Source organism: Molossus molossus, unplaced genomic scaffold, assembly GCF_014108415.1.
Source record: "Molossus molossus isolate mMolMol1 unplaced genomic scaffold, mMolMol1.p scaffold_m16_p_3, whole genome shotgun sequence".
Classification (NCBI taxonomy): Eukaryota; Metazoa; Chordata; class Mammalia; order Chiroptera; family Molossidae; genus Molossus; species Molossus molossus.
Window position 1 is genome coordinate 63,192,967 of NW_023425366.1, and position 12,100 is coordinate 63,205,066.

General features: G+C 39.1%; 1 protein-coding gene across 1 annotated transcript in view; it reads left to right on the forward strand.

Annotated features, from left to right (window-relative positions):
- ADGRV1 (adhesion G protein-coupled receptor V1) overlaps positions 1-4,399 on the forward strand; it is a 526,552-nt gene extending 522,153 nt beyond the window's left edge. Inside the window, exon 91 of the mRNA XM_036279419.1 lies at positions 3,973-4,399. Within this exon, the coding sequence (XP_036135312.1) occupies positions 3,973-4,091 (119 nt within the window). The 3' untranslated portion in view covers positions 4,092-4,399. The remainder of the gene's footprint in view (positions 1-3,972) is intronic.
- Positions 4,400-12,100: the final 7,701 nt, after the last annotated feature.

Sequence of the window (12,100 nt, forward strand, 5' to 3'; positions counted from 1 at the left end):
TGAAGATTCACAGTTCACATTACCACTTGAGCAGCTCTACAAAGCCTTCACTTAAAGATAACCCACTTTACTCAATTTAACCTCGTGTTTCCAGAACACATGTAGTGACAGATTCATTTGGGGGAGCAGAACACTTCCTGGTACTTTGCATAATATTAAAATGCTGTTCAGATGCCATGCTAAGGAGTGGGATTTGTGTAGAACCTAGTGAGCCATGGAAGTTTGTGCAGAGAGGAATGGCATGTTCCTACTTGTTTTAGAGGCAACATAAATCTTATGAAAGTATGAAGAATAAATTTAGAAGCAAAATCAGAAAGGCGGGGAGGTTGTTACAATTGTCCAAAGGAATGAGGTTCAGGGCTGGGATGTGGGAAGTGGAAATAAAAAGAGAAGATGAGCACAGGAGGACTGCCCGGGGAACACTGGGACAGGCAGCAAGGGCCCTGCTTCTCACCAGGTGACGAGGAGCTGCGTAAGGAGCATCTGTTCATTTATTTGTGTGCAGGGGAAAACCGATCCGTTCAGACTTGGGCATATTGATTGTTAGGCCCGATGGCTCTTAAATATTCAGGTTCAAAAGATCTTGGGTGAGGGTTCAGGGTCTGAGATATTGATTTGAAATGCAACTGTGCAGAGATTATATTTGAAGCTATGGGGATGAATAAGGTTGATCAGGGAGAGTGGAAGGAGAGAGATGAGAAGAAAAAGGTGAGGAAGGGAGGGGTACGGGAGAAGAGAAAGGAAGGAAACAAGAAGAGCATCATAGATAATATCTGCATTTAAAAAGTGAATTAAAAGGGTCCCGGAGAGGGAGCTATACAGCATGCTGAGAAAGAGAGCTAAAGAGAGAGGAGAACTTCTTGAAGGAGGATATACACAAATGCACAAAATGCTCAATAGCATTAGGACTACAAGGGGGGCTTTCAGATTACAAATAATTCTCAGGGAAGACTATGTCCCCAGCACTACAAAGTGGTCCGTTGTTGATGTTATGACACTGAAAACATAAAATGAATTCTTGCAGCATAATCTAATTAGATGTGGGGCCTATATATATAACAAGTATTAAATGCATTTAGCTCGGGAATGTATGGAATGACTCCCTTACTTATAGATAGAGTTTACTATTCCTGAGAGTTCACTACGCTCATTAGAAAATAAATACTTCAGAGGACCAAAATAACAGTCTCTCACATTGGTTCCTTCTATTTTTAGAAAAGGTACTATAAAAATCATGTACCACCCCTTAGACACTTTCCATCATAGAATGTGGTCAAACCAGCGAACAGTCCACATGCCATTCTGTCTGCAGCAGAACTTACAATTGACACGCAGGCCAGATTTGGCTCAACAGGGTATTTTGTTTGACCCTCATAGCAGTTTAGCATTTTTTGAGCCAAAATTTAAAAATTTAGAGATATCCCATAAAAATCCAGAATTTCTAGCAGCGGAGTGATTGGAGTTGAGTAACAGTTGCCTATTTAGGTGGAACATCAGCTCTGCAGTTTGTCCAGTGCTTACCAAACCTGTGTTACTGGTTTATACCAGCTTCCCTGTCCTCTGTGACATTTTAATTTGTAAATCTTGCTCTCTCTCAGGTCCACCTTAACAATGGGCCACTCCAAGTCAAGTGGGTCTACTAAGTCTTGTTCATTTGAACCCCCAAACAACTTTGAAAAGTTATGTAGCCCTTTGAGCATATATTTCAATAAACATCTAAAATTTTTCATCCTAAGTTTAAATAGTACCAAATAATATAATTTCCACTGTATTATAAATTTTAGTGTTTTGAAGTAAAAAGTTTACATTATTTTATTAAACTAATTCAAAGAGTTTAAATTCCATAGCAATTTGATACCCACTGTTATCCATTTCATTTAAAAAAATATATATGAGCAGCCTTTTCTTTTAAAATTGGAAAATTTACATCATTCTTTTATCTCATTGAACTTGTTTCACTTTTGACTTTATGACTTACAATATACCTTTTACGTAAAAGGTAACATAATTGATCATCTAAATGAGGACAATTTGAGAGAATAAAAGGGACGTGATTAATAATTTTTTCAGGTATAAACTAGGACTTTTCAAATATTGCATTCCCCAACTCCCTGTTTTGAAAGACTAGTGAAAGAAGTGTTTGTGAAAGGATGTGGACATGGGTCTTGATGAATGGGCAGGAAGACACGCAGGCTGGAATTAACATGATACATCCAGGACCTGTCAAGATACCTGATCACTTGAGAAAACTTTCCAATGGGCAAAGATTGAGATGTGCCTGCTCAGTGAGATAGAGCCAGAGATTAGGGAGTATCTTACAGCCAATGCAGAGAGCGTCAGACTTGATGCAACTGGCCATAGGGACTAATGTTTGCTCTTGAGAAGGAAAGGGCAGTGGAATGCTGAGTAGGTCAGAGGAACAGAGTGGACAATAGAGACGGAAGAGGCATTTTCAAGAGCTAGGATGCAGAGCATAGTTTATTAACACATACAACAAACATTTGCTGGACACCCACAGTGTGCAGGACACTGTCCTATGAGCTAGGAATATAAAGCTATGAAGTACATAATTTAGTAGGGGAGTCAGAAATTTTGAAAGAGAATCATTATGTTTCCACCGCTAGCAGAAGTGATACCTGAGTTGATAGCGACAGGAAGAATGAATGCAGCCAGATTAAGGAGTTGGGGGATGAGAAGCTAATTCCAGGTAGTGCCCGCAGCTTTACTGAGATATCAGGCTAGAGAGCAGGAGGGGTCAGGTGGATCTTGCAAGCCTTGAAGCAGGGCTGAAGATAAGGCCTCCAGTGGCCAGACAGCAGGAGGAGATGCAGGAGAAAGTAGGCCTCCGGAGATCAGAGGGTGGTGTGGGTGAACACAATGTCACAGAAGCAAAGGGAGGAAGTGGGGTTTCAACAGCAGCCTTTTACAGAGAGAGGATGAAAAAGACAGAGACCCAGAAGAGGGAGGGTTGAACTAGAAGAAGGTCATTAATGGGCTCCTGCTTTCATCTCAAATAGGGTAAGACAAAGCCAATATGTACATCATCTTCCCACAGCTACCAACTCTGCAGAATAGGCTTTCCTACATCTCACACAGAAAGAGGAGTCTCGGCTCCCTAGCAACTGTTTTTTCACCTTCCTTCTCCTTTAGAGTCTAGTGCCCAACACATTCAAACCAACAGCACACCCTGTGACCACATCCCCACTCTGTGTGTGTGTGTATGTGGTGTGTGTATGTGTGCGAGAGAGAGAGAGAGCATTAGAGTTTGTGAATTAGAAAAGTAAAGAATGAGGTGTTACTCTACACGAGTGTTAAATTTTCTGAATTATTCTGAGTTGTGAAAAAAGTAGTAAATAGTGGAGCTCCCCCAAAACAGATTCTGGGTACTCTGTAATTAACAGCTAGCTTTTGGGGGTTGTTGCGCGGATCTGTTTTGGCACTGTGTTGCATAATTATGTTTATCTTGGGATCAGATCTGAGTCATTCAGAGCCCAAGTCTTCTGGGCGCTGATATGGCACCAGGTGTTGTCAGCGCACGTCTTCCTCTTGGATCACTGCCCATGCTGAGTCTCGGCTGAAGGGCCTCGTACATTCAGTACCTGTGGGATTGCAGGTTATGTGTTTTTGAACAGCAAATCCTACCCCCCCAGCTGAAAAATTCTGATTACCTGCCTGAAGTTTTTTATTTTAATAAGCCCCAGTTGAGAAATACTGTTCTTGGGAGTAAGCTATGCCTGTCAGCCTCTGAGAACCCAAACTTGTGGCTTTAGAAATTAATTTTACTTATAAAAACTACTGAATGGAATTTAAAGTTTAGTTTTATAATTGTAAGTTATTAAAAATATTTATTCTAAAGGTACAGCTCACTTTTACTAATATAATAGAAATAAATGTGTTGACTTAATGTAACTTGACCCTAATTCACTGCACTAATTTTGGGGACGTTTTGTGTTTATTCTTATTCTATTGCAGGTGCCGGTCTCAGTGTCAGTGATAATGAATCTGGTCAAGGCAGCCAGGAGGGAGGCACTTTGACTGACTCCCAGATTGTAGAACTCAGGAGGATACCCATCGCTGACACCCATCTCTAGTGGCACAGTAACCATTAGAATGAGGATACTTTCATATTTGTATTGGCTTTGTGCTAAAACTCTATAATTGCATGCAGCCGTCTAATAGGAAACTGAAAAATTAACCCAGAAGTGATTGTTGTGTTGGAATATAAATTACTTACGTCTTTGTGCAACCTGAAAATTCACTGCTATAATGTAAGACTGGATCGAGTTATATCAGTTAATAGAATGTACATATACCAGGAACATTAGTTGTTTTTTAATCATCCTACATGGCTAACATTGTTTAATGAAAATAATAACAATCAATAAAAACAATAGAATCTATTTGGCATCACCTGGGCTCGTTATTTATAAGGACAGGTTGTGCATGAGCAAAGAAACAAACTCCATTTCTAGATGATGTTCAACACCCTGTTTCTTTCAGCATTGATGAAGGTGATCCAGAGTCAAGGCTTCAAAGCATCTAGAAGATTTTCATTCCTGAAAACCGTAAGATTTATTTTCTGCTGACAGGGGTACTGCAGTTTGCATAGTCTTTCATTGAAAGTATGTATTTCTGCTCATTATAAATTTAGGGAACTGAACATTTTCCAAAATGAATGTTCTGTTCCCAGTTAAAAATAACTCCAGCAAGCATTTTAGCACAGTGATGAAGAGGATCATTCAAACAGTACAGTTTGTTTGGGAGAAATATTTCTTGGTTTGGATTTTTTGGCCTTTCTTTGTCTTGGAATGAGAAATCAGAAAGTCTGTCCCAGAACAAACACTATTGTGTTCGTGATGATTTCATTGACTGTGGTTCCAGAACAGTCATTAGGAACAGAACAAGTTTGTCCTAAGGAAGCCTTTTTGACCTTTTATTTTGGAATGAAGTGATTCTGAGAAAATCAGTATCAATCCAAGAAAAAAATTTAAGAGGAAATTTTTTATCTGTTTATTATTTCCCTCAGAGCCACAATTAAAACATCTAAGTGTTCTGTTATTGCTGTTAAGTCTGGCTTTATTTTTTTATAAAACCCGAGGAGGCAATATTTATATTGATAAATTATAATCTGACGCCTCTCTTCCTCCTGTTGGCCCTCCCCCATTCCCATCTCTTCCCTCGTATGCTGAGTTTTGACGGGTAGATTGTCACTGTTGCTAGAAAATGAAAGCTGCACAACAAAATTAAACAGTATGAAAAACAAAGGCTATGTCATTGGTGGAGTTACCATCTTTTTTAGAAACTTTAGAAATGGTGGTAATAAGACTGAATTTATTTATTTATTTATTTTTTTTATCCTCACCCGAGGACATTTTTCCATTTTTTGTTCAGGTAGAGTGGGAGGGAGAGAGAGGAACAGAGAGAGAGAGAGAAACATCGATGTGAAAGGAACACATCGAGTGGCTGCCACCCGCACGACCGACCAGGGCCGGGGACAAACTGCAACTGAGGTACGCGCCCTTAGCGGAAACCGAACCCGGGTCTCTCTGGACCGCAGGCCGACGCTCTAACCGCTGAACCAAATCGGCCAAGACTGAATTTATCTTAAGTGACAAATAAGTTAGTTGTCTCTTTCAACCTACAGTTTTGCACCGTAGTCTCTTCCATGCTAGGGCAGAAGCAATTGGTGGGTAGAATTGATGAATTTCATATATAAAATTTCATATGAAAATTTTGAAATTGGTAAGCATTCTAAAATTCTTAATAGGTTTTAATGAATTTGGGGCTTAGGTCGTGATTACAGAAATGTGAGGTTTCATTGTGTGGGATCCATGAGTCATAAGCACCGCAACATTTTTTGCAGATAACTAGATGTCTAATTCGCTAACAAAGGTCAATAGCCATTTTCATTTTTACGTGTTGTCAGAACTTGGGGAAATGTGACCAAAAACATGACCAATCGGAGACACCTTTCTTACTCAGGTTACTGGATTTTCATTGCTGTCCAAAAGGCCATCTTGATAAGGAATCAAAGGGACCACCTGCCACTGTTCAGCAGGATTCTTTTAAATATTGGAAGGAAAAAACAAGATTTCTAGAAGCCACAGTGCTAAAGCAAATAAGCTCCCTATTCCAACAGCAGCAATATTTTGCCAGTCTGTTTCCTCCCCGTGTAGATTAAACCGGGACGGCTGCCAGGGAAGCTCAGTGCTGCGGAGGAAGGAGCAAACCAAATCCAGTTCTTACCCATGGAAACGGAAAGGCTGAGACGGGAGCACTTTGGCTGTGGTTTCTCTCTTCCAGGAGGTCGGAGCCTCTTCTTCTCCTTGACATTTTTTAAACAGCTTTATTAAGATATAATTCACATTCCATGCAACTCACTCATTTCAAGTATGCAATTTAAAAACATTTGGTATATTACATTATTGGGGTTTTTAATTGTGGTAAAATATATGTAACACACAATATGCCATTTTAACCATTTTAAATGTAATTTTTAAACTCAGTGGCATTAATTACATTCCCAGTGTTATGCAACCATCGCTTCTATGTCCAAAACTTCCTCATCACCCCAGACAGAAACTCTGTTCCCCACCTCTATATTCCTCTGTCAATAAACAACTGTCATTTCTTTGGGCAAGGTCTCTGCTTCTGTATTTTTGTGATTCTTTTCATTTGTTGTTTTGTTTTGTTTTAGGTTTCTTTCAATGTTTATGTTTTTTAATGTTAAAAAACAAAAACAAAAACCCTGGCCGGTTTGGCTCAGCGGTTAGAGCGTCAGCTCGCGACCCGGAGAGACCCAGGTTTGGTTCCCGCTAAGGGCACGTACCTCGGTTGCAGTTTGTCCCTGGCCCGGTTGGCGTCATATGGGTGGCAGCCGGTCGATGTGTCTCTCTCACGTCAATGTTTCTCTCTCTCTCTTCCTCCCTCTCTCCCTCTCACTCTATCTGAAGATAAATGCAAAAATGTCCTCGAGTGAAGATAAAAAGAAAAAAAAGAGAGAATATTTCTCCTCTGGACGTCAGTGCAGCAGGTATGCAGCTGTGGTGTGAGGAAGAACAGCTGCTGGAATTCCTACTGATAAGATGGGAGACCAGGCAAACGAACATCTTAGTAAACAAAACGCAGAGAGAATTTCACTGGGGAACTTCAGCTTTGAGTTGTTTCTCAGTCTCAATAGTTTCCATGTTTCCCAAATATGATCAGAAAAGTTGAAACAGGTAATGGAGGTATCACTGCAAAGAAAGTGCTATTCAGGAACACTGCTTCCAAACAATTTCACTTTTTCCCCTAGCACTTATGGTCCTCCCTGAGTTTAGTCTTAGCGCCTCTGGGTAGATAATAGTTAAGGGTAGATCTGGATCAGATAAGTAAAGGTTGCTGAACTTTTCAAAGCGGTTGGTTGCCAGAGAGGATCTCATCCACGTAGCCTGAGCTGTGTAGGAACAGGGCACTCCTGTTTCCTGTGGCCTTTTGCTTGCTCAGGGCATGAATCCAGGCTCCCCACTGCTTCTCTAGCAGGATGCAAGCAGAAGGGCCACACTGCCCATAAGTGGCATTTACAGAATGGACAAAGTGACTAAGGCCCAGAACTAGTCCATTATTTCCATCTTTTCTAGTCTTTTGACTGACTAGTGAAATAAAGTACAAGTTTAACAAGCAATGTAGTCAAAATGACCCAGATATTCACTAATGCTTCAGTACCATTGATTTATGATTAATAAACATCTTTTTCTTTTTTCTTTTTTTGTGGTACATGCCCCTAGCAGCAACCAAACCCAGGACTCTCTGGTCCACAGGCCGACACTCAACCACTGAGCAAAACTGGCCAGGGCAATAAACATCTTTTACATAAGTAAATTTCATGGTTTCAGGAAAAGAAGCAAATAGAGAAAAACCCTGTTTCCCTTCATCTAGGACGACGAGGTGTGCCATGGTCCTTGGTAGAATTACAGATGCTTCAGTTCAGTTCCCAGCCTGGCCCCTGCCGGGGCCTCCGCAGCTGGATTCACAGCTTTCTGCTTGCTGAGCACCAAGACTGGAGCTGAAGTTCTGAAAAATGACTCAGCTCAAGGAAGTTGTTAGCACTTTCAGTATACGAAATAGTATTTTAGTCCTGTGAAAAAGCATGACTAATCACTTTCCTAATAAATAAAAGGATTCTAAATTAAGCCGGGTAAACTATACTTTTTGCCTGTGATAATTTTGGGGGGGGAGTTTATGAACAAAATCACATAAATTTGACTGTTTTTAATTTAGGAAAGCGCGGAGAGAATTTGTTTCATAATACTAATGAAGGAAAGAGACAACGCAAATCATTTCAACATTACTAATTTTGGATTTGGAGTGTGATTACATTTATTTCAAAGGCAGGCTATGTGTAGGAGGAAGATATTGAAACAACTCTGATGGGAATTCAGAGCAGAAAAATCATGGTAATAATAAAAAATTTTATTACAGTTTATAGTGCATTAATTAAAGCTATTTTAAAAGCTGATTCATGAAATATATGAAACTGTCCATCATCTTGCCCCATTGTGTGTGTGTGTGTGTGTGTGTGTGTGTGTGTATTTGAAGATTTTCGCCACATTACAGGAGGGATATATAATCATTTAATAAAAGACTTGAAAGTGTAGGTAAAAACATTTATAAAAAATTAGAAAGGTGCTCAAGAACCATTAGGGGCATTATGGTATTATATAGTAAATGGTGGTTTCCTCTTTTTAAATATTATCTTTATCCACAAGGGTCATTCACATGGTCACATACTGCATAATTTTCTACCTTTTTAAAGCTGAACAACATTCCATGTATATACCACATTTTCTTTAGCCATTTATCTGTTGATGGGCATTTTGGTTGTTGTGAATAATATTGCAATGAACATGGGCATGCAGATATCTCTCTAGATCCTGATTTTTTAAAAAAAGAAAAATTTTTTCTTTATTGATTTTAGAGAGAGAGGAAGGGAGAGGGAGAGAGAGAGAAACATCAATAAGAGAGAAAATCAATTGGCCACCTCCTGCACCCCACCTCTTCCCCCCTGGGGATTTGGTCCAAAATGTAGGCATGTGTCCTGACCAGGGATCAAAGCAGCGACCTCTTGGTGCATGGGTCAACGCTCAACCTCTGAGCCACATCGGCCAGGCCTTATTTTAATTCTTTTGTATAAATACCAAGAAGTGATGTTGCTGAATCACATGGTAGTTCTAGTTTCAGTATTTTTGAAGAACCTCCATAATGTTTCTCAGAGCAGCTGCACTATTTTGCCTTTGAACCAATAGTGTAGAAGTTCCCATTTCTCCACATCTCACCAACACTTGCTATCTTTTGTTTTGGTTTGGTTTTTTGTTTTGTTTTTTAATTATAAATTTAACTTTATTGTTGAAAGTATTACAAATGTCCCTCCTTTTTTTCCCCATTGACTCCCTCCTCCCTGCTCCCGCTCAACCCCTGCCTTCACCCCACAGTAGTCTGTGTCCATTGGTTATGCATAAATGCATATAAGTTCTTTGTTTTTATCTCTTCTGCCCCCCACCACCACCCCCCTTCCCTCTGAGGTTCTTCAGTCTGTTCCCTGCTCCCATGTCTCTGTATCTATTTTGTTCCTCAGTTTATTTTGTTCATTAGATTCTACATATTAGTGAGGTCATGTGATACTTGTCTTTCTCTGGCTTATTTTGGTCTTATTTTATCTTTTATCATAGCCATCCTGACAGGTGTGAAGTGATATCTTGTGATTTCCATTTGTATTTTCCTGATGACTAGTGACACTGAGCCTTTTTTATGTACCTGTTGGCCATCCATATGTCTTTTTTGGAGAAATGTCTATTCAAGTCCTTAGCCCCCTTTTTTAATTGGGTTATTTGATTTTTTGCTGTTGAGAAGTAGGAGTTCCTTCTATTTTGGAGGTTTACTTTTTGTCACATGGTTTGCAAATATTTTCTACCATTTCATTCAATTCCATAGGTCATCTTTCACTCTATTTATAAGTGAAATAAGCCAGTAACAGAAAGACAAATGCTATGTGAGTCCATGATTCTGTGAGATATCTAAAGGCCAAATCCCTAGAAGCAAACAGTGGAATGGTGCTTGCCTAGGGCTGAGGGAAGGAGAAATGGGGAGTTAACTAATCTAATCACTGGGCATAAGCAAGATGAGTAAGCTTTAGAAATCTGCTGTATAACCTTGTTCCTATAGACAGCAATGCTCCTTTGTACACTTAAGAAAATTTTGTTAAGTGGTCTTACCACAGTAAAATTTGAAAATTTCATTTGCTCACAGGGCTGCTTGACTGCTCTTCTTCACTGTATGTGAAGGAACTTACTGCTCCTTAGGCCTGCGACAAACTTATTTTCTAGGTGAGTATGGCAGATTGTAGATTATAACCCTGTGGTTACAAAATATTCATGTATATGTAATTTTTCACACAAAGCCCTTATGACTAACAGATCATTAAAAAAATGATGAAATATGTAAAGTAAATATCACCTCTTATAATCTATTTACTCTCTCTTTGGCCTCCCCCATTGCCCAGAATCCTTAAAAAAAATCATCATGATTTGAAACATGTTATATAGACTACTGCCAAAATGAAAATAAGTTTGTCATAGGTCTTCAGTGGTTTTCAAGTGTCCTTGAATAATAAGGAAGCAGAATGCAGTACAGATATAATTCAACAAATCATAGCTCTGAAATGAAATCTGCTTGGTCAATAAAGATATGGCATCTGATTTGTTCAATAATTGCTATCCACTTGGATTTTTAAAGGTAAAACATCTGTAACAAAATCTATAAAAGAGCAAGAGAAATTATGCTCCAATTCAGCTAATAGGATAAAAATGATTTGTTATTTCAACAAATATTTATTGGGCATCAGTTTTGTTCTAGGCATTGTGCTAGGTGCTTAGGATGCCAAAAACAGATAAACCGTAGTTTCACTCTTCATAAGCTTATGGTCTAGTGCTGGTTTCTCAGCTGAGTTTTGCAGAAGTCTTTAGGGGTTCTGTGAGAGGCTACTGGGAGTTCCAAAAAAGATTGAAAACCGTTTTTTAAATTGTTTGAGCTTCCTCCTCCACACAATGCCAGCACTTGCAAGTGAAGAGTAGTGATCAAGTAGCCCTGTTAGCAAATTATGTTTTTGTCCTTTGCTAGAAAGAAAGTCTACTTTCCACAGTTCAGACTTTATCTTGGAGAATGACAAGAAGCCATGACTTTTGACTCAAAATCTTTTGCGTTGTCTTGAGAAATCAGAATGTGGCTAGATAAGGGAAAGTCTTGACTTATATATAATTAGTTTGTAACAACAGCATGAAATAGAGACATTGCTCAATTATGAAGATGATGTGTTCTTCTGAACCTTGGACACTAACAATTAATTAGATAGACATTTACTGCTCACCTTCAGAGTAAAATCAATCTTATTCCCTTGGCTCACTAAGATTAGAAATTATGTGTTATCTACATTTGGGTGATACAATGCAGACTGTTATTTCCAATGTATTTAGTATAGGCATAATGAATTAACCACAAAATAACAAATGCACACTTCTTTTACACTGAGAATCAAATAGCCCCTGGAGTAGAGATGATGTTAGAGTATTCAGTCACACTAAAGTATTCATGGAGAGTAAGGTCTTCTGTCCTCAAAGAACAGGTTGCGTTTGAAGATGGGCAGTAGGAAATGAGAATCTCTCCCCTTCCCCACGTCAACCCTGCCCTCATTTGGCTTGGGGATATTCAAGAAATGGGGCAAGTCACATTTCTGAGTTCTGATCCTGGTCAGAACTTTAATAAAAAATCAAAGTGATCAGCATGTTCTTCTCACCTCACAGAAGTAGGGTTTTTTTTCCTTGTTTTTTTAAAATATATATTTGTATTTATTATTACTATTATTGTTTTTAATTATTACCTCAAGATATGTTTTTTAATGATTTTAGAGAGGAAGGGAGAGAGAAACATCAATGTGAGAAAGAAACATCAGTCAGTTGCCTCCCTTACATGCTCCGACTGGAATCGAACCCACAGCCTTTTGGCATACAGGATGATGTTCCAACCAACGGAGCCACCCCGCCAAGGCCCCACAGAAGTCGTTTTTATA